The sequence below is a fragment of the Tasmannia lanceolata genome, unplaced genomic scaffold, assembly GCF_043159265.1.
Source record: "Tasmannia lanceolata isolate RefF3 unplaced genomic scaffold, GAP_Taslan_0.1 ptg000037l, whole genome shotgun sequence".
NCBI classification, from domain to species: domain Eukaryota; kingdom Viridiplantae; phylum Streptophyta; class Magnoliopsida; order Canellales; family Winteraceae; genus Tasmannia; species Tasmannia lanceolata.
The window spans coordinates 16,232,501-16,259,611 of NW_027518714.1; the positions used below are offsets into that span (position 1 = coordinate 16,232,501).

General features: G+C 37.4%; 2 protein-coding genes across 6 annotated transcripts in view; both read left to right on the forward strand.

Annotated features, from left to right (window-relative positions):
* LOC143861769 (Pleckstrin homology (PH) and lipid-binding START domains-containing protein) overlaps positions 1 to 2,024 on the forward strand; it is an 18,240-nt gene extending 16,216 nt beyond the window's left edge. For all 3 annotated transcript variants that reach the window (XM_077372685.1, XM_077372686.1, XM_077372687.1), the window contains exons 21-22: positions 186 to 287; positions 1,566 to 2,024. In XM_077372685.1, the coding sequence (XP_077228800.1) occupies positions 186 to 287; positions 1,566 to 1,658 (195 nt within the window). In that variant the 3' untranslated portion in view covers positions 1,659 to 2,024. The remainder of the gene's footprint in view (positions 1 to 185; positions 288 to 1,565) is intronic.
* Positions 2,025 to 3,604: 1,580 nt separating this feature from the next.
* On the forward strand, positions 3,605 to 22,915 carry TPST (tyrosylprotein sulfotransferase). 3 transcript variants are annotated; one of them, XR_013239817.1, is made up of 14 exons: positions 3,605 to 3,792; positions 4,924 to 4,994; positions 5,565 to 5,742; positions 5,851 to 5,922; positions 6,134 to 6,422; positions 7,724 to 7,867; positions 8,769 to 8,873; positions 8,964 to 9,111; positions 14,193 to 14,245; positions 14,336 to 14,404; positions 14,556 to 14,675; positions 16,031 to 16,165; positions 20,544 to 21,028; positions 22,676 to 22,915. XR_013239817.1 is itself a non-coding variant. In XM_077371657.1 (12 exons), the coding sequence occupies exons 1-12, from the start codon at positions 4,931 to 4,933 to the stop codon at positions 20,682 to 20,684; spliced, it is 1,518 nt and encodes a 505-aa protein (XP_077227772.1). In that variant the 5' UTR covers positions 4,098 to 4,930; the 3' UTR covers positions 20,685 to 21,076. The 3 variants fall into 3 exon arrangements, 1 of the variants encoding a protein (XP_077227772.1); XR_013239818.1 differs by lacking the exon at positions 3,605 to 3,792 and adding an exon at positions 3,840 to 3,913; XM_077371657.1 differs by lacking the exons at positions 3,605 to 3,792; positions 22,676 to 22,915 and having other exon boundaries at positions 4,098 to 4,994; positions 20,544 to 21,076.
* Positions 22,916 to 27,111: the final 4,196 nt, after the last annotated feature.

Genomic DNA, 27,111 nt, shown 5'->3' on the forward strand with positions numbered 1-27,111 from the left:
TCTCTCTCTCTCTCTCTCTCTCTCTCTCTCATTTATGTGTGTGCATGCGCGCGCGCACGTGCACACACACACGTATAAGTCATGTCCAGCCATATTGACACACTTGTGCTTGTTAACGTAGATCGACAGTCATCTGTTGATTTTCTTGCCGGGCATTACCCTGACTTCAAATATGTAAATTTCAGCTTGGAATTGATATCGGTTCGTCAACAGTTGCAAGGGGTGTTGTCAGTCTCGTCCTTGGCTACCTTAACAATCTGGTGATCGAAATGGCATTTCTCGTACAGGTTTGACTACTGCCCCTTAACACACTATCAAAGATGCTCGTTCCATATTTTTTTTGTTTATTTATCCTGAGAGATTATGTGGTGTCCCTCAATATTTTTTTTAATGGAAAGATAGTAAAAGTGGGATATACTGCCTTGGTGATCCAAATCATTCATCTTCTGGATCCTGGAACAGATGGACCATAGACCAAAATCTCTGCATCTGACTATTTTAACCCTCTTTTGTGGAGGATTTGTTTATGTTATTCTTTTTGCTTTCTAAACCTTTCATTTACAGCCTATTATATGAATGGTTTGGATCGTCCAATGGAGATAATGGGCATGGCCTATCCACAATAAGGACCCACAAATGAATGGTTTAGATCATTGAAAAAGTAGCCACCACCTCTTGAAGTCTCACAAGCGTAGTTAGCAAAACGCCGTTTTAAACTTCGAGTTTTAATGGTTTGCCGTTTAATACTCCATTAAAACTTTTACAATAAAAAAACTCCATTTTTTAGGAAACCGTTTAAAACGCATTTTAAACGTATTAAGCGCCTTTTTTAGCCAACTTTCCAACTTTACCCCACTATATTTTGCAAATGACAATTTTAAATGTGTTTTTTTTGTTCTTTACTACGTTTTTTAACCAATACCGTATTAAACTCGAATTTTCCCTGCCCAGTTTTTTTGCCTTGTTTAGCTAACTATGCTCACAAGCAATCTTATTTTACAAAATGGCCCACAAACAACACTATTTCATATAACCATGGATTGGATTATTCATGAAACACCGTAGACTAGAAGGTGTTTTCCTCACTTAGAATTTCGAAACATTTGAGGAGAAGAAACAGAAAGGCTTATGATCAGTGTTCAGTCTCACTGCCTAAGCATAGGGTGTTATGTGCCTAATTGGCCGTAACAAAAACAAACATAGGAAAAAGATAGGAAAAAAGAGGGGAAGGGTTGTTTCAAGAACCTGACTTCCTAGTGGTTCAATTCAAGAGGAACCATAACTCTCCTAAAACATGAGTTTATGTTTTGGTTGCAAATTCTCTCATTTTCATTATGACACAGCTTCTTAAATACAAACACAAAGTGCCACATCATCAACCCATTTGCCCACTTACACCCACTTACATGTCACATAATAAGTAACAACCACCCACAAATCTAAAAAGCACAATCCTACAATAACTACTTTGTAACTGCACATACACCATAACATGCACCTGTCATAGTGGCACGCTTTTATTTTCATTTTATTTGTTATTAAGATTGCTTGCATATCCCATGCAGGCTAACACTGAAGAAGAGCTGCCCGAATTCCTCATTGGGACATGCCGCTTAAATCACTTGGATTCTTCGAAGGCAGTTGTAGTGAAACCATGATTATTTGGATATTCTCATTCACCATTTTCCTCTGGGCGCCTAAAGTTGAACAGCAGCAACCATCGATCTGTATGTGTTTTATCAAATAAGTCACCCCATAATTCTTTTATTTGATCAAATCAGAAAAATGTAATATACTCGAGGTTCTTCCAAAAGGATCTCAGTATTTGTAATGATAGTATCGATCTAATTAGATTTCATTCTTTAATATATCAACTATGATTAGTAAATTATGTTAATATTTTTTGTTATTATGTCGAGAATTTGAGTTTTGAATTGAGTGTTGTAAATTGTAATTAAGCTCACGATTTATGCAAAAAACTAACATTTTGATCAAATCCGGTGGAAGGATCAAACCTTGGCCTAGTTTGATGGTACTGTGTTGTAAGCTCCAGGTTGTGGGCTCGTTCCTTTGCCTTGTTTCTCTAGATCTCCGCAAAATGTTGCCAGAAAATGAGTTTTTGTCCCAATTTTCCGAAGCCATGTCGAGTTGATTCTTGCGATTCTTATCCTCCCTATTCTGCTGCTTTGTTTGTGTTTGACTGCTCGAGGCATGCATGGTGTTCAGTGCAGTACGTTGTGCGTCAAGTGCGCGGGCGTGCCAATGAGTAGAGCAAATATCCAAAATTCAATTCAAAAGGCAATCAATTCATGCTTGGTTGCGGGTATTTACCTCGAAGAGTAGTGGTGTAAGTAATCAACAGGGAGGAGTCAAACATTGGATTTACCTGAAACTTACCTGGGAGAATAGTGGTATGTAGTGTTTGGTTGTCAATCTTGGAGAATAGTGGTAGGGGGTGTCATTACCAATATAGAGAAGGGAGAGAGAGAGAGAACACCATTTCCAAGGAAATTCAAGCAAAATTCCACCTTTTTGTGGATTTTGGTTTTAATTTCATAGAGAGTACAAGGGTGACACATCAACAAACATGCAATGATTAACTAGGAGACATCACTAGGAGTCTCCAAGGATGTCAATGCTATATTGGCAACTAAACAAGGATTTTTTCTAACATGACACCCAAATGCTAAGCAAAATCCCTTAGCCTCCCTGGCTTTTGTGCAACCGAACATACTCTTGGGATTGGATGTCAGGCTGTTAAGAAAAAGAGGGGAACATCACTTCTTCCCTGGGACCTTTAATGTCTTTTAAGCGGAGGACTTTTCAAAAGCACACTACCAAATGCAGGCTTAGACGTCGATGCACATAGAATGCAAACGACTCGGTGGAGAATGACAGATATTTGATTAAATTCTTAATTGGAAAACACGGACTCCAGTGTGATGGATATAGAATTGAAATTAAAGAGAAATGCTCACCACGAGTAATGAATCCATTCCTTCATTGTTTCAATTCTCAGGGTAAAACAATGACTAAGGAAAAATAATAAAAGTAGATTGTGGAAAAGTAGAAGATAAATTATGACATGTTTTGAATTGGTTCCGAGACCACTTCTTAAATTTCTATTGTAACCATCGTGCAATTTCTCTATAACAGCCGGTCGGCGAAATGCCCTATGCGATGGTCCCTAGCAAATCCCTTTAAATATTCAAATTAGTCAACATAATGTGCACCGTAGATTGTCGGTCCCACTAATTATTTACTAATTTAAGCCGATTGATGACACCGTGTAAAGCTGTAATACCACTGCACGATATCATGCTATACGAATGGCCAATCACCCAACTTGTGGGCCCATTGTAGAGTTCTCATCGTGCTAATTTGCACCGATTGGATGATAAACATTTAGCATCAAAAGTGATCGATCGAGCCTTCAATGCCATGTGTACGGTGGAGATTGATTCAAGCCACTATACGGAGATAAAACCAAAATATCGGTCTAGATACAAACCATGCCAATCGAACTTTTCCCTGACTTTGGGTTGGATGGGCCCCACCATAAGAACAAAGCAGCAGTGTAGGTTTAAAAACAGAACCTGATAGGCCAATGTGAGAATACTTTCATGTTTTCGATCTCATTCTGTTGTAGAAAGTAAAAATTAGGAATTTAGGTAGTTGTGGAAAGTTCTAATGGGGGTTCGTGTGGACCCCCTTTGATCGTGGCTTTTTGTCTGCCACACTCCAAACATCCCTTGTAAGTTTATGAGCACGAGATCTCGAATTTGGAGACAGGTAGGGAAAACCCCCATTCAATTTCATTCTATAATAATGCAATTAATGTTTGTTTTTATGTTGCTCTTTTTTGTATTTTGGACTTAGGGTTTTGGTTCTATTCTCTGTTTTTGTGAATTAGGTTTTCTTCCTATCGATCCTTTTTCTCTTTCTTGTTGAATTTTGTTTGGATCGTCTTATGTTGGAATTTTGCTGTTTTGTTATTCTTCCTTAGAATTTTGAAGGCCTTTGGTTAGGGTTTCGTTTAATTTATTAATTTGATTAGTTTCGTTTAATTTGATAGGTTTTTTTTTTTTTGTTGGTGTTTGAATACTAATGTTTTTGAAATTTTGATTAGAACGTTGCACGGATTTAATTTTGGTTTCTCTGTCTTGTTTTGGAAATTTTTTTACTTGGTTCATAGGTTTTTATTTGATTCAGTAGTTTTTTTCTCTTCTTCTTATATTCTGTCTTGTATTTTGAGTCTGAATTTTAATGGAGATTGATTAGGGTCTTCGTGTACTATTTTTTTTTTTTTTTGGTAGGGGGGTAATTAGTTATATTTTTTATCCCTTTTATGCCTTTTTGTTTGGTTCAATAGCTTTTGCTTCTTCTCTTTTTGTTTTTAAATGTTTAGAGCCTTTTGTGTGGTTGGTAATGCAAGCGAGCAACATTTTGGTTCTCGATGTTTTGGAAATTGGTTTTTGTATATTTGTTCATTGGGTTTTGTTCCATTGAGTACTTTTTTGCTTCTTCCATACCAGCTTTTGAATGCCAAGTTCTTGTGTTTTGGGATGGAACTTTGACGATATTTGGTTGGGTTTCAAGTTCTTGTGTTTTGGGATGGAACTTTGACGACATTTGATTGGGTTTTTATATTTTTTTTTTGTGTTGGAAATTGGGGTTCTTTTTCTTCTCTTTTTATTGGGTTTTGTTTGATTTAGTAGTTTGTGATTGCTCTATTCTGGTGTTTGAATGCTAATGTTTTGTGTTTTGGGTAGGAATTTTGAAGGAATATGATTATGGTTTGGTGGATTTTGTTTTCTTGTTGGGTTTCTGAACATGAACTTTTTTTTGGGTTCTTTTCTATATATTTTGTAGGCTTGTACTTTTCTTTGACAAAGTAGTTCTGTTCTTCTTCTTTTATGCTAGTGGTTGGATGGGGAGTAGGAGGATGGCTTCTCTTCGTAAATTTAACATGTTGATCATACTTCTTGCAATGGGTATGTATAAATGGATTCTTGTTTCTTTTCACGCCGGTCTTTTAGAAGATGATGGGTTTTTTAGGAATGCAATAGCTTTCATGGTAAAGCTTATTTTTATAGGAATGCAATTTTTAAACACCATCAAACAGGGATGAATGGTTCTCTGATCTTCGTATGTGGGAGCCATTTCCTCTGGATTGGTTTTTTACATGGTGGCTTGCATCTTTTCCTTTTATGTTTTATCAGATTTACTAGATTATTTATTACCCACAAGCAATATTTTTCGTTACAAAAGAGTTGATTTTTTCTGACAGCCAATTGGTAATGGGAAAAGTAATATCATGTTTTTGTGGAGGTTGTAGTTTTAGTTTGTTACCGAAGTTCTATTATCTTCATTTAGTATGATTTTTTTACAAAATGTCACTTACGAAAACATAATTCTTCTATAAAAAAAACTGTCAGTTATGAAAAGGTACGGCTGTTTTGCCCAAAAAACAGGCCAACAGTGTCCAGAAATGCTTACACAGTCAACGGTCGCTCTTAATGGCTAATGTGTTAATGATTTTTAAAATTTCCTATATTTTCCAGTGTATATGCAACCAAGTGTACTCTCTACCGAGAATGATTTTATGCACTGTGAAAGAACCATCAAGAACTGGTCAGCTTCTTCCCTCGATGATGGAGTCGAAGGAGACAAATTAACATTGCGTGACTTGCTATTCTTTCTCCATGTTCCTAGAACTGGTGGGCGTACCTACTTCCACTGGCAAGTGCAGATCATATTTTTTTGATATCCTAGAGGGTTTCTTTACGTTCAAGTTCTAGCTTTTCACCACTTATAGATAACCAACTGATGGATTTTTGGTGCCAATAGCTTTCTGAGAAAACTATACACCGGTGATCAAGAATGTCCCCGTTCCTATGACAAGCTAAGGTTTGATCCAAGGTACAGATGATACAATGTCAAGGAAAATCAATCATTTTGATGATTTGGATCTTTTCTTCACAAGGGTCTTTTTTTATGTGAATTATTCGCAGTTAATCACTAAGATTCATCTGGTACTTACAGTATTGTATTTTGACATGTGGGTACCATAAATTGATTCAGATAATTGCTTATAGAAGTGCTGAATGTCCAATTTTGGGTTGATATGCAGCAAACCAAACTGCAAGTTGATGGTTACTCATGATGACTATAGTATGATGTCCAAGCTTCCCAAGGAGAGAACGTCAGTTGTCACAATACTGAGAAACCCAGTAGATCGTGTCTTTAGCACATACGAATTCTCTGTAGAAGTTGCAGCTAGGTTTTTAGTGCATCCAAATTTAACGTCAGCAACTCAAATGACCAGACGATTACGCCCTAAGGCTCGTGGAGTTAGTACGTTGGATATCTGGCCGTGGAAGTATTTGGTTCCTTGGATGAGAGAGGACCTATTCGCCCGGGTATTTTCCTCAACTTTATTAATGCTATACTGCCTGCCTCCTTTTCGCAGTATTACATCTGATGATAAAATCTTTTTGAACAATCACGATTTTTATTAATGAGAACAGTTATTGTACTGTATGGACGTCCACCACGTGTAAAATGATCGATCCATGAATGTTTTCAGCCATCACAAGACCAGCCCATTACCCCTGGTCCTACCGTCACTGTATGACCTACCCCTTGGCTGAGGATCATGGAAAAGGTGTTCTTTTAGGGGATTTCCAAGCTGTTATTGGTTTGCACACATCAATCATTGTCTAACCTGAGTCAAATTGGTTTTGGCCCTACAGACTCAATAAAAAACTCCTTTGACTTGCTCGAGTCAATAAAAACTCATCACATCAATCAATGACTCACCTGAGTTGACTGTGTTTTACCTTGAACGAGCTCTTGTCCAAGTACGAGTTTTCAAACACTGGATTGAAGTAGCTTTCCTCCTGGCCTTTTTTGATTTTTTAACAAGTCAAGTTTGGAATTTTGAACTTGAAGATTGCCATTGTAGCCTAGCTCAGTTTTTTTTCCAATTCTGTTCTTAACATTGCCGAGTCTCGACTTGTCTAGGAAAATCCAAAACAAAAAATGATGTGAAGGACTGAGAGGAGATAATATCTATTTGAAAGAGTAACCATGATATACTTAGCTTTTAACATGTACTTCAGTCTTACTGCAGTCTTCTTTATTGATGTTACAAAATATTTTTCAGTTTAATACTTTAAAAAAAAAAATTAAAAATATGAAAATACTGTCTTGTCTTTCGCTGGAGCATTTGTAGCACCCAGTTCAAGTGTGAGCAGAAACAAGTTTTGGACTTGGAACAAGTCTAGATTTTTTGCTTACTCATATCTATGGCCAAGTTGGGCTGACAACAGTTTTCAAGTCGACTAGAGGAGTTTCTTGGTAATGGTACAGGGAAACTGTAATTATTTAAATCATGTTTTTTTCTAAAATCAAAGAATCTTGTTGTATAATGTTGAAAGACCCATTATATAATAAAACTCCCTACTTGCATGTGATGAGTTGGATTTCTTTGAATCCGTAAGCCACAATGCCATAAATTTTGGGTCAGCAAGGTAATCCTTTTCAGAACCATCCTCTGGGATGTATACTATAATGATCATAAACTTTTTGTTGCTTACCTTCAACTAATTTGTCATTTTATTTAACAACAGATTTATAGTAGATGGCTCGCAGATACTTTTTTAATCTCCTCCAATCATGGAGAGTGTAGTGATAGAATTTTTGCTTAATTACTGGTCAGAGGGATGCTAGGAGACTTGGGGGAGTTGTGGAGATCAAAGAAATCAGTGACTCATACAACATGGAAGACATTGTTATGCCGTTACATTTATTCATCAATGACCCTGTAGCTCATGAAATCATTCACAATGGAGCAACATTTCAGGTATGCCAGCCCATTATCATTGTATAAGTGAAAGACCATTTAAATTATCATCAGCCGGGGCTATGAGTTATTGTGGATGCCATGTGGGGTATTTATACATTCAAACAGATCACATAGCATACAGTCTTAGGCAATGGATCCCCCTTTCTTGTTTTTATTCTTGTTGGTGAAATTATTCATTTGTGTCACATCCATGAGGTCATGGGTTCAACTTGGGCTTACCTACCAAAAAAAATCTAACGATAATTATAATACTCGTGGACTAATTCAAATATTGACTAAGTCCACCTGTACAAATTTTAGTTGTACAGTATGCGACAAGTAACAAGTCTATTGGCTTCATTTTTCTTGCAAATTCAAAATCTTACTGTAGAACTTCATTTTTTTTTATGATGAAGTTGTGAAGAGGCTTCTGCTGAAATTCTGTGGGAGGAACTTTTCCCTGTTAGTAGGAAAGATATAATTTACTTGCTAAAAAGACTTTCTAAAGAACTGTCATGATGGACACTCTTGCTGGAGACACACATGCCAGATATTTCAATTCATCTACTAAGAGAAATTTTACTACCTCGTTTTCTCATTTCATGTATTTTTTATGTATTATATTTGCATACTCATATATTTCTGTGGAATGCATAATTTCTTTATTTCCTACACTTATATGGTTTATTACATAATATCTTTCTATACTATTGTCTAACTGCACAGAATGTTGGTATGCTGGGTTTAATAGGATCCTTGTGTCTCGAACCTTGTGTGCATCTCTTTGATACCTGATTTAAATTCTTGAAACCAACATCAAAATGCACTCAAATTTTATGCCTTTATGTCTCTAAAAAACCATAATTGAATTGCTATATTATCGGGAGTTCAGGACTAATCAATCAGTGGACATTAACAGGTGGCAGGATTGACGAACAACTCTTGTTCAGAAGAATCACATAAAGTGCGTCACTGTGTGAGGAAGTATCCAGAACTTGGCCAATATATACTTGATGTCGCAAAGGTCAGATCTTTGAAATAACACATCACTGTTCTATACCCAGTTCTTTTTCTGTTAATATTGGAAGTCACCAGTCAATACAAAATTTTGCAGAAAAGACTGGATGATATGCTATATGTTGGACTTACTGAGGACCACAAAGAATCTGCAACGATGTTTGCAAATATGGTGGGTGTACAGGTGCTTTCCATGTTGGAGGCTTTGAGCTCTCGTGCTGAGCAAGTCTCTAACAACAGAACAGGTAAGAATTGTTGGTGGATAGTTAATTTTTTTTTTAATACTCTCAATCTCGGGCCTTTTTGAATAAGTATAACAAGTGAATTGGCAAAAACTTGCTTTATATGTATCAATACATGCTGCATCCACATTTATATTCAATAACATTTACAAATGTTCAAGAACTTCCTGATAAATTTAGAACTTTGCTAAGTCCACTCAGTTTAACTGCAGTTAAACCAGTAAACCCGCACAGAACTATGATTCTTTCTTTTTCTTTAATGATAACATTTTCATTGACTAAGCTGAGTGCTGCGGCAGAAACAAACAAACTTATCTCCAGCACAAAAATGCATCTTTCTCTTCAAATTTTGTCCAAACATCATGTATAAGAGAAATTTCTATTAATTAGCCCTAACTGCTAGCTTTAAACTTCATTTGATGTTTGAGACATTGAGAATTGATATGATCTTGTCTCTTTTATTATTTTTAAGATTGTCCTATGTGCATGGGTTTGGATGGGAAATAGCTGAGTAGTATGTGACAAGTTTATTAGCAAACATTTCGTCTTATGATATCATATGACTAAGCATGGTAGTTTCTATTTAAATTAATTGATTTGAATGAAAAATAAATAATTGGCAATTTTTAAAAATTTTTATTATGATTTTTCTATTTTTTGACACTCACATAGAAATGAATGAATCTTACGATTTACAATCCGATACGATTCAATCCCTATTCTCAACGTTTTACAATTTGATTCTGATTTTCAAAACATTGCTCCTAGTTTAACTAGCAGGTTCCTTTGTTGTATGCCTCAAATCTTGAAATCCTTGCTCAGTATCACAATGAAGAAGGAATTTTTCTTTCTCTGATACTGATTTGATTTAACATCAATGAAGAAACAATTTCCAGTGCTTGAATTTAACGGCAACTCAAAGAAAAATCCAACCATCACTGTCAGTTAATACAAGCTAAAGAAGGTAGACAAAAACCAAAAGATGCCCAAGGTCGGAAACATATGTCCTTATTGTTTGAGTCGTCGTCCATACATAATAGTATAATAGAGAGTTCTTCCACTCTGCCTTTCTTCTAACTTTGTATCTTCACTTTCCCAACAAAACAAGTTGCCAAAATAAATGCCAGAACCGAAACACATAAATCTAAAAAGAAATACAACGTAAAACCCATGGAAACCCCACTAAACTAATCGAAAATTCCCCAAAGAACACTATTATTCTTGTAGGGTTATGACTACAAGAATTCCTCTAGTTTTGTGCTCGGACCATGGGCGGCCCTTTGCTGATGTAGGCATTAGCCATGGTGATGTCACCAGCTGTCACGCCCCGAGACTGTCGGGACACGTGGCAGGCACCGCACGCGCGCCAGGGTGCACCTCGCACGCGGGCAAGGCCATATCTGGAAACCGAATCACGTCAGATCAGATATCAATGGTACAAAATATAAATCAATTTCCAAAGCAAAACTAAATAACCAAATTGATTCACACACACACACACACACACACACACATATATATATATATATATATATATATATATATATATATATATGTATTTATACATCTGAGAGTCTGCCAAAAGTACACATATACAAGATCAAAAGAAAATACTAATCCTACCTAACCAACTACGAAGCTCCCGGATAACCAAATCTGTCCTGAATCGATCCCTCTCCGAGCTCAGCCGCTGAATCTGAAAAATGTTGTTTAATCCACATCAGTTCCGCAGAATGGGCGAGTAAATACAGCACAGATGTAGCAAGACCAATACGAATTTGAAAATAACAGTTATCCAAGCATTTTAAATCATATCTGTCGCTGGGCATGGCTAAACATATATACAAAACATACTATTAAAGGCATAACATATAGCTATAGTTCACACGAAGATGCTCATGAAACAGAAGGCACATCATCCAATCCACAACAAATCGAATGAAACCTGGCGAAAAAGAAGTGAACACTTGGAACGAAGCTTCATGTTTGTTTTTCTTCAAACCCCCAATCTGCTCTTGCTCGCCGCTACTAACGGGGTCTCGGTTGATTTCCCTTCCTTTAGCTACTCAGATGTTTCAGTTCGCTAAGTTTGAAAAGTCCAAAGAGCGCAGACTAGCCATGGAGCTTGGATACGGTTTCCCGATCGGAGCAGGATTTGAACCCGTGACATTTTGTACCCAAAGCAAATGCGCTACCAAGCTGTGCTACATCCCTCTTGTCCAAAGTTTTGTTATTTTAGTTAGGTTCAAGTCTGACGGGAATAATATTCTATGACTAGCAACTCATTGATTTTCAAAGCGATCCACTTAATATCTATTATTTGATTTACTAATCCTTTATATTGCGATGAATAAAGACTCAAATGTTTTCCCAACTCCTCGTGGGACTGCATATTTACTATACAGACGCGGAGATCAGTTGGACCTTTGATTGAGTAACATCTCTTTTTGATTGACCTCCTTAAGCTGCAGGAGGTCAAATTCAGGTTGCAATTCAAGTTAGTGGTATTTGCTAGCAACAACATAATGGAGGCGGTCAATCAATATAGATTGATCCGAAATTTGATTCAAATCCAATATAGCACCTATGGGTACATAAGAAATGTATCGAATCGATTCTTTTTAATGAATAGATCTGATCGCAACTTTGAATATGGAATTCAAAGGGATCAAATAGGAAATGATACTCTGAATCATCTAACTATAATCAAATATACGATCAACCAACATTTATCGAATTTGAAAAATAGTCAGAAGAAATGGTTCGATCCTCTTATTTCTCGAACCGAGAGATCCATGAATCGGGATCCTGACGCATATAGATACAAATGGTCCAATGGGAGCAAGAACTTCGAGGAACATTTGGAACATTTTGTTTCTGAACAGAAGCACCATTTTCAAGTAGTCTTCGATCGATTATGTATTAATCAATATTCGATTGATTGGTCCAAGGTTATCGACAAACAAGATTTGTCTAAGTTACTTCGTTTATAAACTATCGCTGCGGATCAGGCAGGTACAAAGCAGATACATGTATACATGGTCAATAATTTTTTTCTACCTCCATTGACAAGAGGGCCAACGAATTTATATCCCATTGGCGGGCTTACAAATATTGTCCAACTTTTCATGACCTAGATACGAGCAACACCGAGTGTTGACTTCGTAATCTAAAATTCTTACATACCCAGGCGTTTCAAAGCACATCACAAAACATAGCATGGAAAACAATGCTAGTTTTTACATAGATAACCTTTTCATGTCACATGCAGGGATAATACTATAAGTGTGTTGAATTACTCACCTTCGAAAACTTTTGTTTTTCCCTTATTCTTCTTCCTTTCTCTCTGCTCTGTGCTTTGCACCCCTAAATAATAGGGCTAAATAATCAATAGGTATTTAAGTACTTTACACAATACACATATTGGGGTTTTCCAAATCTATGCCTTTCTTAGGTCTTAAACATCAAGTATAAGTCATATCAGGTGGTGAAACCACGATTCAAAACCCAAAATACACTTTTAAGCAGAAATTCATATTATCTTGTTTTTGCACCTTCTAAAACTCAAATCAAATGCATGAATTATCAAAACTTGTAAACATATAACCTGTAGATTATAAACCAAAGAACGTCTGTTTAGTTCACAACTCTAGCTAAATCCCACCGAAAATGGCCGGAAAAATTAAAACTTCAAAATGCACAATATCTGTCGTTTTCTTTCAAAACTGAAATTTTGTTATAATCATAACTCTTAAAATATTTCGAACTGGGCTTAGTTCAAAACATAAAAGTTGTTGGGCAAAATATTTCCAAAAACTTTCATGTTGACACCTCCGGCCAAATCTTGCCGGAAAAGTAGCTTTTCCGACATGATATTTGAAATAGGGTTTCAAGTAAAACTGAAATCTTAAACTTAGTATATCTTTTTGTACACTAAAAAATGGAATAAGTCATAAACATAAGAGTTATTCTAAATATTATTTCTAGGAACTTTTATGTTTATCACTCCGGCCGGAAGTGACCCGAAATTATGAAAATCACCATTTCATGTATTTAAAAACCGCAGTTTAGTAAAACTGCTATAACTTTCTCAATTCAAAACCAAATCAGGAAAAATTTATATGTAATCATACTAGAACAAAAAGATCTACAACTTTGTAGTTAACTAAAATTGCTAAAAATGAGTTTAAATCACGCAGAAATCAAAAGATTCGAGGAAGACAAGATGAAAGTTACAATTTTAAGAAATTTCTTCTCTATTTCCACTACTTTGCAATCAAACTTTGATTTCAAACACTTCTAGATCACAAATCAAATAACATATATTTTCTCAACTTTTTGCACAAATTTTTCTTGAATATTTTCCTATTTTTCTCTTCATTTTATCATAATTAAAATGAATTAATATGGATTTATAAGCTTCGCATGAGAGAGAGATGGCACTTGGATTTCCAAGTGTCATTCTCCTCTCTCTCCCAGCCATGCTAATCTTTAATACCCAAAATGCCCTTGACTATTACACTTACCCTTTTATTAATTACACTTGTGTCCCCTAGTGAAGTAACCAAAATACCCTCTAGCATAAATAATTAAATAAATGAAATAATAAACACTAATCTCACTTAATCACTCTTATTCTCTAAATTACTTAGGATTAATGTTAAACCCAAAACTTGGTCCTTTCACCAGCACTCTCAGTTCAGCCTATTTTTTCTCATCCGTTGGTAAGTCCTTTTAGCAAGTGGAGATGGAGCTTTGGGGGCTTGTTGGCCACCATTAGTTACATCCCTTAGTCGGAGAAAAAATGTTCCCGGCATTTTATACTTCGATTTATTCAATGTGTTAGAGTTCTTGTAATACAAATCCACTAAAAAGCAACTAAAATGGGTCAGGAACTCATGGTGCTAGTCATTAGATGGGTCCCATGGTACATGCAGATGAACTACATGCACACGCACACGCACATGAGTGTCTACATCCATGCACAAAACCATAAATATATTCACGCACTCACAGCATGTATATAGAGTTAATCCTGGCAAAGAAAGCATAGATTTCTTATAATTCAGTTACTTTTGCTACAGAGCTGACCTCTTCATTTCCAGATTCTGAGCCTGATAGTCCAAATCAAGTGCAGGTAAACTCCATGGTATCATTTTTGCTTGATTTATTATCTATAAAATCTTTACCGTTGATAAGATTCTTACCACTATCTTGTACGTGAAAGGGTAACATTGATGACCAAAAGGCAAGTGGAATTCCTTCAACCAGAAATGTTGAAGTAGCAAATGAAAATGTAAGACCAATGTCATTTGGTTAGGAATTTCTTACAACTCGTGGTTCTTATTTTCAGATTTTGATAATGAATTTCTGGACACTAGAATTAATTCTATCAAAATTTTTCTTTTTTCCATCGTTTGCTGATATGGAATCTTGACCCATGGCAGACGACAGTTGTACAACTGATGGAAGCTTATGAGGTTTGTATTTCTAGTTTACGAAAATCTCAAGCATCTCGGCGAACGACATCTTTGAAGAGAATCTCTCCGGTGAACTTTTTAAAGGAGGTAGGATAACATGAAATCTTCTCTGCAAAGGTTATTGATTGAAGGTGTTTCAGTTGTCTTTTATTTTCCTCTTGATATAGTTGTCATTAAGTCATAATCCATGAAGAATAGATCGACTAAATACGATTTTTCCTAGGAGAAATTAATGGTGGCAAATATATCAGTGGGGTCGAGGGGAATGGTGATCCAAGCCATTCATCTCTAGGCCCTACAATGGGTGTCCCTCTTACCGAAATCTCCTGCATCACAAAATCCTAACCCTCTTATTTGTGAGGACATTGCCACTGCAGCATTGTAACTTTATGAACTGGTCATTACTAACCACAAGATTTAGGGTTAGGATAGTCCGATGGGGACATTTACTGGGCAATTGATTGTATATGGTGAAGGACTAACAAATGAATGGTTTAGTGTCATTTTGTGCTCAGTTTATTGCCCCTCTTTTGGGAACACGTTTCTGCTAAGTTTTCACTTGAGCTATTCTTGTGGTTCGATTTTCAACAGATCACCATAATGTGATTTTCCCTTGATTTCTGCAATAGAAACCCAAACAAATGACTAACTGTACCTGGCTGATCCACACTAACTATACCTGGCTGTTGTGGATCCACATCAAAGCCTGAATTCAATTGTTTAATGTGGATTGTGAACAGAGAGACCCCAATAAGGAGACCATGGCCATTCATGATTCAATATGGAAAGGTTAACTGTTTAGACATACATCTGTCAGTGTCGGACAGTATGAGTTGTCAAACATGGCAACCTTGGAATGCCTGCATCCTAACATGTCTGCACGGTTATATGAAAACGTGAAATCATCAAAGTGATAGATATAAATATCACTTCACCAAAATATAAGATACTGAAACTTTTATCTAGATGAACTATAGTCAATATTTTAGAACTTGGACTCAAACAGGGACTTTCCCAGTGACCTTAATAAGCTGCATGAGTTGGTGATTGATTCAACCTGGTCAGTTTTTCATTGATCTGTTGTGTTTTTGTTTACACGGGCGAGTTTTCTGAGTTTTGATTAACTTGATGGCACCAAAACTGGGTGAACTGCGCCAAGTCAAATATCAACCATCAAGTTTTAAACATTGACGGGATGAGATTTATTTATATAATACAAAAGAACAGGAAAGCCATTCATTTTGTCCTAAGGAGTGTCCTTATTTATTTATTTTTTAATGAAAATTAAGAGTCACTTTGAGTAATTTCGAAATGCATACATGATATGCTATTTAAGATGTTTGTCTACTTCTATCTTAGAAGTTCAAGGCACTAGTTAAAACCTACATACCCTTTGTTGTGTTTGTATTTTTATTGATTACTAGTGATTTTGGAATTGACAGGCACGCCTTCAGGTTCCTGAAACAGTTCTCCAGCAAATACTATCACTGAACAGCCTCGATGTGGAGCTTTATAAGCATGCTCAACAAATATTTGCACAGCAGCGGGAACATCTTGCACAGAAGTTGGTCAAAATGGTTAGTCATGTTTCCTTAAGGGGCCGTTTGGATACGCAGATTTTAGAATCTTGGATTTCCTCAAAATCCTGGATGGGAGACGAGGGAAGAAGGAGACCGTCCATTTCGCTTCTCTTTAGAATCTTGGATTTTAAGTAAGAAATCCAGGTTTTAGAAATCTCAGAGGTTTTAGAAATCTCTCCCCATCCTGAGATTTGTAAAACCTGGAAACATGGGATGATCTCCTACTCCCTTGCTGACGGAAAGAAGGGCGAGAAATCAGAAAACGACGGCTGGTCTCCTCTCGACTCCCATCTACGAGCTTGAGGAAATCCAAGATTCTAAAATCCACGTATCCAAACGGCCCCGAAAAGATTTCACCTTTCTCACAAGTACTAAACTCTCATACAAAGTGTCTCAATAAAAAAATGACCTGCTACCCAGCTATTGTTGAAAATATAAAAAAAATACCTAGAAGATAAAAATTAAAAAATCATGATTTTTTTCATATTCACCAGGAAGCAAATTTTTTGTTGAAAAATAATAAATAGGGTAGCACCTTGATGACGGTAGATCAGGGGAAGAATCTATAACAAGCTAGTCTGTTGATGATTTATAACAGTTTAGATTTCGAGTGAAAGATCTTTTCACTAGACCAAAAGCTAAAATGAAAAGATACTATTAAATCAAGTAATATGTGTCTAACAGCCAAAATTGGGCTGGAAGTGGTGGCAAAACATCAAGAAAGACTACAAAGAAGGGCATGAATAAAAAAATGGGGGATTTTAGTGCAATTGGAGGCTTTGGATGAATAAAAAAATGGGGGATTTTAGTGCAATTGGAGGCTTTGGTTCTGGATGCGAATAATCAGATCTTTCGAGTTGTTGGGAATTGTCTCTTCTTCAGTTTATTTACACTTTATCTCTACTTCATTCGTTACTGTTTTTAGGTAGTCCAATGGCATACTTCTTAACAAAAATTACAGATCTTGAGTCTGCAATGTGAATATAGTCATTTGGTGTCAGGAACATGTCACACTTGCAAGCATCAGAACCACGTTCTTACTTCTGATGCCGTCATACCTTGACACCTAAGTCTTCTGATTAATAAGCTAAAGGCAACTTCTTGTTTTCTTGCTGAAGTCTGAGTGGCATCTAGTGATCTATATAGAGAATAGTTATCCGCATGTTGTTATCTTGGTCACTCCTACAAACAGGTAGCTTGGTCCATATTGGCCAAAATCCCAGAGTAGGATCTGTGGACAGATAATGGATTAATGAGATTTTATTCCCCAAAGTCATCTAGAGTAAAAACGGGCAATTGTGAGAGTACTGACCATAAGTGCATGTGTGCACATTATTTTATTAGACGTTTCATGCTTAGGGTGTGTTCGGCAACCATTTATTTACCTCATTCTCCACTTTTTTAGGCGTGGAGAATGAGAAACCCAAAAGTAACCAAACAAATCTTGTTCGGCAATCCGGCCCACTAAGCCCGTTTCTAAACTTTTGCCTTCTTTTTAGGCTAAAAGCTAGGATTTTTTGTAGTGACTAATAGTCGCTTCCAAGATTCTCTTCCCTCCGTTTCTCGCCTGTTTAATTCCGCGAGAATGAGAAGCCTTGCCGAACACCGTAGTTACCTGATTCCATATGCCACCGTGGGTGGGTGGGACTGATTTTGGAAGCAATCTGGTTTGTTAAGCGTAGGCTTTCATAGGTTTTTTTGCCTTCGGTTCCCCCTAGTGCTCTAGCCTGGTTCTCTAATGCTCCGTTTGGTTGCTCGGGGTGGCTTGGAAAATAGTGGACTATGAAGTCAAAAGAAGTCAAACGGGACGAGACAGGCATTTTGATTTGTCTAGAATTACCTGGGAGAATAGGGAAGCAGTGTTTGGTTGCACGGCATATCCTCAGAAAGTAGGAGAATAAGTAGGGGTGTCATTAGGGATAGAGAAAAAAGAGAGGGAAGAGAGAGAAAAGAGAGAGGGAAGAGAGAGAAAGAGATAGCATCATTCGCTAGAAAATTCAACCAAAATTCTTTAGCTTTGGAAGGATTTGTTTTAAGAGGGGACAAAGAGTCCAATGCTATTTTGTGCAACCAAACGAAGCATAATTCAGTTTGGAGGGTGTGACTTTGGATTTTGGAAACAATCTGGTTTGTTGAGGGTAGGATTTCATAGTTATTTGCCTTTGGTTCCCTATAGTGCTCTAGCCTGGTTCTGTAAGTCAATTTGGATGGCCACACTTGCTGAAATTTTTATAATTGAAAAGGGCATTTTTTCAATATAGGGTGTAGACTTGCATTAAGTTTTTGAGAAACTGCAGTTTCTTTTCCTAATTTATCCCATTTATCCACCAGTGACTTAGAATAATATCCGGATTTTCAATTGGGTTGCAGCCTCACTTGTAGTTAAGGCAGATACTATATTGCTATAAAAACTAAACTACAAACTACCATAGTTTAAGCTACATATTGATCAATTTGTAATTTTATTTATATCATAGAATGGAAAAGTGTCAGAACCACGGATGACACGTCTAGTGAGTTTCCAATTACAATAGGACTGCACCAATGATCAGCTCTAAGCCCTTATCTTTTTACACTAGTTATGGATGAGCTTACGGAGGGTATCCAGGATGAGGTGCCGTGGTGTATGTTATTTGCAGATGACATAGTATAAATTGACGAAACCAAAGCAGGAGTAAATGCTAAATTAGAGTTATGGAGAACTACTTTGGAATCTAAAGGTTTTAGACTGAGTAGGACTAAGACAGAATATATGGAATGCAACTTTAGTAATATAAGGAGGCTGGACGAGGATGTAGTAAATATGACTGGACAGGACGTACTTAAGAGGGATATCTTTCGCCATCTTCGTTCAATTCTACATAAGGAAGGAGAGATTGAAGATGATGTTAACCATAGAATAAGAGCAGGTTGGTTGAAGTGGAAACTTGCCTCAAGAGTTCTGTGCAACCGTAAAATACCTACCAAGTTGAAGGGAAAGTTTTATAAGATAGCTGTGAGGCCAGCAATGCTGTACGGCTCAGAATATTGGGCCATCAAGAAGCAGCATGTGCATAAGATGAGTGTAGCGGAGATGCGAATGCTTAGATGAATGTGCGGCCACACAAGGCTAGATAGAATTAAAAATGAAGACATTCATAAAAAGGTGGGGGTGGCTCCAATTGAGGAGAAGATGAGAGAGCACCGCTTAAGATGGTTTGGACATATCCAACGTAAACCTTTGGATGCTCCGGTGAGAAGAGGCGACTCGTGCCAAATTGATGGAGTAAAAAGAGGTAGGGGCAAACCGAAAACTACTTGGGTAGAAACAGTGAGGAAAGACTTGATAGGTAGGAACATAACAAAGAACATGACCTTGGATATGATAGAATGGAAGAAAATGATCCATGTCGAAGAACCCAACTAAAACCAAGATTAGAGAGGGTAGATTCCTTTTACCTTCTTCATGAATTTTTTCTAATGGATTCATTTAGCTGACCCCAACTAGTTTGGGACAAAGGCTTTGTTGAGTTGAGTTGAGATCATAGAATGGTATATCAATTTTGTTTATAGGTTAGATATAGTTCTGTGACGCGTGCTTGATTAGATTAAGTCAATATTGCTTGTTGGTTTTTACTAGTTTTTTCTCGTTTTTATTATAATTTGATAGATTAAGCTTTGAAATTGGTAATGTATATTTTTCACTATTCTAGTATTATAAAAGAATATCCATATCCTAGGTTTTAAGGATTCTTACCCATATGTGACAAAAGTACATTGGTTCCTTACTATACATGTATCCAAAGTAATCAATCCCTTGCTGTATCAGATATCCAAGTACAATTGGTTTCGATAATGGCACTCCTTTGTTTTATTTTACAGTTTTCTGCTTCGATTTTGGTGGCATTTTGAGAATTATTATTTTTTTGTTTTCTTTAATTAGGGGGCATTTTGAGAATGATACAATGTGTAACAACCAAATAGAAAAGTGTAAATCATAGAAAGAAGTGTTAAGGGGTGTCCGTATATTGTTCCGCAATTTTTATGTAATTTTATTCTTGAACATTGTTTGTTCATTGTTGACATTAACTATGAGAGAATTACTTTTCATTTCACAGAAAGATTGGCATAACATATGAAATGGATACTCAATCCAAAGTTGGATGCTGGATTCTAACCATGAGCTAGAAATTGTCTTCTAGCCAGTCTTCTAGCCAGATGGCTGAAATTCCAGTTTTCAACTTATATCTGTCGCTATGGACTCATACTAGACCTTATAAAAATAATTACCATGCCCTTAGAAATTCTAATCTCTTCATAGATGAGCACTAGATTGGTGCTCTCGACCTGGTTGGTATGCTCATGATATAGACTCTTTGTTTGTTGTCTCTTGCAGGAAATAGAGAAAAACACGGGGAACAGTCCATTTGGGCTCACTCCTCGGAAGCTCCTCTGGTTAGCCACAACCCCCATCTTCATTGTGTGCATCTTTTTGTTTGTAACTTCAAGAAGAAGAACGTCAAAACTTAAGGTATGAATATGAATTATTACGTGTGAGGATAGGAAAAGCAACTATGCCGGAGACAGGTGGCATGAAGTGGCATTCCGGGTCAGTTTCCGGCATCGAGTCCGTGCTGGAATTCGACTACCAGCTGGTGCTCCATACATTTGAAGACAGCCACATAGGAGTTCTGAATACAAAGGCGGGGTGTTTGATGAAAAGTGAGAGGGAGAATTTTATTTTATTGAGGCTCTTTGGGCAGTTGATTTTGGTTCAGGCAAGTTGAGTTATGGTGGCTGAGGGTATATAATTTTATGAAACAGAGAAGGATTTTAGAAGCTCCCTCTTTCAAATGAAGGCTTTGCAGCAGTAGGCCCAATGTGAGTTGGACCCCATTGCATAAAAAAAAAAAAAAAAAGATTGTGTCATTCATGTGGTCATTTTCGTAATGTTCCAAACAGGTTGGCCGCTGTGACTGGATTTCCCTGTATCTCCCTCTTAGGCTTTGTTCACTTGCATTCCCTGGAAAGCAAATCCCTTAAAAACAGCTTCTTTTTTCCCTTGAAAGCTAAAATTCTGTTGTTCACTTGCTTTCCAGGGAAAAAAAATACACATGTGGAATATTTTCAAAAAAGCAAAAAATGCCTTGGAAAAGCCCATCCCCTCCCCCCCCCATATTTCGGGATTCCTTTTCCATGCTACTTTGGTAGGATTTGCTTTCCCAGGAAAACTAGTTAAAAAAGGTGAGCAAGCATTTTCTCGGGAAATCTTTTCCTGCGCAAGTGAACAGTCCAGGAAAACCTTTTCATGCACATATTCCCTGGATTTCTTTTCCTAATGCCACGTCAAATTCCCGAGAAACCTTTTCTTTTCCTTTCCCTGGAAAACAAGTGAACAGAGTAATGATTGCTTATGTGGTGACATGGACTCCTTGTCCCCTCTTTTTCTTTCCTAGGGAATAATGTCGTCTCTCTTTTTCTCTCTTCCCTCTCTCTCTCCTCCCTTCTCATATTTGGTAATGACAACCCTAAATTTTGGTGGGAATTTTGGAATTGTAGGGAAAAAAAAAACCTAGCAAATCCCGTTGACTTCACTGTTTGGATTAAAAACTCACTGGGAGAAAATTTTGATTGACAACCTAACAGAGCATAGTGTTCCCTAACTTTACATTGAATTCCCCGGAGACTCCCTACCTCCCTCCCTTCCTTAGATTGCATTGAACTCCCTGGAGACTCCTTGGGATGTCTTTTGGGTAATTATTTTATGTCTGTCCTCCTTATAACTTTCAAATCAATTTCTTGGGTCTGTCCATTTCCCCCTTTCTTTCTCTCATCTCTCTCTACATTGGTAATGCCACCCCCTGCTTATTCTAGTACTCTCAAGTCTATGCTGCACAACTAAATACGACTTAATGCTATTCGTCCGGTAATTCCAAGCAAAGCCAATGATTGTCTCCCTGTTCACTACTTATTCCACTCCTCTCTGAGTCTATTACATGCATCCCAACAGAGTCAGCAGACCAAGCAAAATTTCACAGTTTTTGGAGAATTTGATTTGAAAGCTATAACAAGGAGACAAGACTTTCACCTCAGCATACATGCAATAATTAAAGAGACATCCGAAGGAGTCTCCTGGGAGTTCGATGCAATATTGGCAACCAAATCCAACGATCAACGGTATTCCAAATCCAACCAGAATTCTGACGGCTGGGTTTTTATGCAACCAAACACCTTAAGGTCATGTTTGGATTTCAGGAATTTTCTGGCAAAGTTTGGAAAGGAAAATTATTTCTAAAATTTACTACTTTTTACACATGAAAAAAAGATTACTTGAAACAACCCTATTGAATTTTTATTTGAAGGGAGCTTTTATGATGATTTCCCTCCAAATTAACTATAATCATATCATTTCCCTTTACATCATGAAATGAAAAGAAAAATTCAGTAAGAAAAATTTTTCCCTCAGAAATATTTTTCTTGCAATCCAAACTGGGCCTATAAGACCTTGTATGGTGTTGATTGGTGCAGGTGATGGGAGTCATTGCATCGTGGGTTGTGAAGATTCTAGGGTGGCCCCACCCGTCCGCAAATCAGAGTGTAGACGGTGCAAAGTTTGGTTACCATGAAGGTTACTAGCATTCCACATGAAAAAGATAAAATACTAGCGAGTTTTCTTTAAAAAAAATTCTTGTTTATTCTTGGGTTTAAAACAAAAGTGTTAGTTTTAATTTTGATTGAGCGAGATCTATAGTTTTCCCCGTTAGCTCCCTACCAGGTATTGAATCTGGAAGCTCTTCTCCAGGCAAGGAGTAGGGTCGAAAGAGAAGCAGTTGAATTAGTTATAGTGGTGATAAAGGCTTCATATTCAGATGTTAACCCAGAAAGAGCCGCTTTCCTCAAACAATGATCATACATATTTCAGTTGAAGGTGTGAATTCTGAATCTCTTCCCAGTTATAAGGCATCCCCAAGTGAACCTGCTTTACCTAAGATCAATTGAACTATAGAGAATTTCCAACGTTCAGATTAGTTTGGAGGTTCAATGTCAGTCATTTTAGCAGCGTTCCATGTTGCCGGCCGCGTCTTTTGGGTGTTGTTAGCAGTTGACTGCTCGTTTTTTTGGTGTCTTTCCTTTGGCAAGGGACGGAGTATGGCCTTATTTCGCCTGCAAACTACGGGTTGTTATAGCTCACCATATGTATTCCAGGCCTCCCTTATCCATACCTAGCTATTGACTATGGTACACATTCTATCTAAATGCTCATCTGATATTTGCACTACCCCCTTATCCATACCTAGGTATTGACTATGGTACACATTCTACCTAAATGCTCATATGATATTTGCACTACCGTGTTTCAATAATTGCAAAAACTCAGTTGAACTTTTATTTTCTAATTGGCTAATGTGAGCTTTTGGAGAACTTTAATAACCTTTTGACAGCTGTTTAATTAATACAAAACAAGATGAGTCAATGCGATTATCAAAATATGGTAGTGCAAATATCAGTACCCTTTTCGTATACATGAAGTTTTTGTTAGCTACTGATATTGGCACTACGGTATTTTAATAATTGCACAAACTCCGCTTATCATGTCTGTTAGAAGTGGGCTTTTGGTAGCTTTTTGGGGAAATGTAATAACCTTTGACAGCTGTTTAAATAATACAAGATGAGAAGTTAGTGCAATCATCCAGACATGTTACTGCCAATTAGAATCCGAACAGCTGAGACCCCTAGAGGACAGGCATAAATATAAGTATAATGTGTATATTTTACTGTATTTTTTGTTATAATATATTTAAATATTTTTTTTGGGGAGAGATATATCCGCCCTTTTCATTACTTGGGATACCCAGCTGCAGTGTATCTATGACTGCAAAGGAGCTGTTGTACTTCACATGGGAATGATTCAACGGATTTGATTGCCACGTACACTGCAGTTGTGTTGGGTATATAATATAACCCATATATGTTCTAATATAAGCCCAATAAGATAATGGACCGGTGTAGTGGGCCTACATGGGCTAGAGTCCATTAACCAGTCATTAACCTTAGTGTATCTAGTATATATAGGGGCGGGAGGCAACAAACTTGATATTCCAAACTAGATACCTTGGGTGTAATGCTTCAAGCACTCTTTGCTTGACCTAATTACCTCTAACAATCTTGAAGCATTAGGTTTTCTCTTTTGGGAACGTCCTCAACTCCAGAACAGAAGAAGACGTCTGTTAATCGCTCGCTCGTGGTTTTAATTTCACTTGTTGGAATTAAGATTTAGCCGTGGGTTTGACTCCCTCAAAATTATTTTTTGGGCGTAGTTATCTTCTCCAGAAAATGGTTTGGCCGTGGGTTTCACTCTTGTGACATTGTTCTTGGGACGATCTCTCTTTTCTCGTTTTATTTGTAGGGAGAATTACACGGTTGGGTTATTCGTGAAAACCTAGTGGGTTTCTTCTTCCACATAAGCAGAAAAGGGCGTGGTGGGAATTAATAAATCCTAGTTGGGTAAAGCCCTCTGGTGTCGTCGGATTTATTCCCTCCCCCACCATACACGGCTCTTACTCTCACGATTTTGAGGGTTTCACTTGGCAGCCATGATCTCTCTGCAACTAGTGTTATAACTTGTGTTTGGCTGGGGCAGAGTTGAACAATTGGGTGTGGATTGCACTCCCACAGAGCTCATTTGGGAGTGGGTTTCACCATCATCACCGGATCTGCAATTTTAACCCAACGGAGTTTGCCGAGCAGTCGAGGGAGCACCCTCCTCTGCAATTTTTGGTTGAACCCATTGGCCAAAACCCCTCTTTCTGTTTATTCTTGCTTACTTGCAAATCAAAGAAGAAACCACCCACCAAATAAGGGATTTTGTTTCTTGGAACCGACCCACCTGTACTGAAGGGATTCAAGGGAAGGCAAAAGATTTCCATCTTCTTGACTTTCTCTATTTCCTACCTTGGTCGTTTGGGGCAAAGATCAAATTGGCGAAATTTTTGGTGGTCGAAACCCTTTGCTATGAACCTTTTTTGGGTCATTTTGGTGGCCGAGTTAATTTTTGGTGGCTGAAATTTGGTTAAAAGAACAGTAACCAGTTCTTGTGGCCGGTACATCTTGCCGTCGGTTCCTTTTCTACTCGGTTTTGCCGGTTTTTCGCAGGCGGTTCCCACCAGTTAACGCAACCGGTTCAGGCGGTTTGTTGCAGTTTTTCATGATTTGGTACGCGTTTCGGGTCTCGGATTTGGTTCTTGGAGCTCGGCCTAGACTTTGTTTCTTGCGCGAGTTCTTGTAGCCGGTTCTTAGAGTTAGTGTTTGGCTTCTGTTCTTTGTTCATGGTTCACCCCCTGTAAATCCTAATTATCATTGGGTTTGGGTATTCGCCTTGGCTGGTTTGTCCTCGCCTCGGGTATTACCTTGGTGGTTATCTCTTGCTATTGAGTTACATCTTTGGATATCTCGGATTCGGGTTTTGGATTTGGTCCGCGATTCTGTTCATGCCTTTGGCTTTCACAATTCACAAATCAGGTGCACTCCTTTCAATTTGTGTTTTAATCTGAAAATAAAATGGAAAAGACTACAATTCCCTTTGAGATTGTCAAACTTCAATCGTTTGGAGGTTCGGAATTTTATTCCTGGAAGCGAAAGACTCAATTTGGTCTGAAATACATGAATGTTTTCTACACCATTTTGAGTACCTTTGCTGATTCGATTGAAGGTGTTGAGGAATCTCATTAGATTCAAGATAAGGATTTCTGCAGAGACTACTTGTTGAACTGTCTTTTAGATCGTCTAGCAGAAACCTATAGCAAGTTTAACACTGCTAAAGAAATTTGGGATAATTTAGCTACTCAATTCAGAAAGGAGGAATTGTCCAAGACCTACCTTGTGGACAAATTTATGGATTTCAAGTTCAAGGAAGACATGGACATCACTCCTCAAGTAACTGATCTAGAGAATTTGAGATCTAAATTAGCTAATGAGAAAATAGTAGGGTGTGATCCGTTTCTTGTGGGTGCAATCATATATAAGTTACCATCTACATGTCACTCTTTCACAACAGAGATGTATAGAAAGAAGGTGCACGTGGGACTGGATGATCTCAAACGATTCATTCAAATCGAAGATTAGAATAGAGCTAGGAATAACTTGGAGATGGTTAGACAGCAACAGTCAGCTGCTAACACGGTGATATATCCCAAGAACTTTCCTACGAAATCCAAGTCACCTAAGAGTGATATTCCCAAGTTGGAAGCCAAAAAGACTGTCTTTAAGAAAAGAAGGGCAAGTGCTACAACTGTAGGAGATATGATCCATTTGCTGCAGATTATAGGCAACCTCAGATGGTTAAATCTGACACACCTTATTAAAAAGCTACTATGCTGGTAGATAAGGCTGCGCCAAAAAAATTTCACGGCCATGTTGGGAAAAGACAAGGCCAGTACTTCTTCAGTTTGGTGGTTAGATAAATGTGCCATTTGTCGTGCTTGCAACTCAAAAAAAAAAAAAACAAAAAAAATTCCACTGGTGTTACCGAAGTAAAGGAGACTGGTACAGTGGCTAGTGGAGCAGACATGAAGGTCACTCACACTGGTACTGCGAACTTGGCCCTTTCTTCAGGTAAATAACTAACTTTATAAGACGTTAAAGTAGTTACTGCTATTTTGGTATATGCACTTTATTTATGTGTGGTAGAGTAATTTTGATTGTTAACTCATACTATTTTAGCTATGCATATTTGATAGATGGTATGTATGGTTTAAGTTTAGACAATGAGACTGTTAGTAAGGTTAGTTCAACTATTAGAAAATGGTTTGAGTTTAGACGGTATGTATGTATGGTTTGAGTTTAGACAATGAGACAATGCTATGTTGTTACACAACCGATTAGGACATGTGAACTATTAGAAAATGGTCCAACTTACTAACACTCATAATATACCATTAACTATGTCAATTAAGTATTGACAAGTG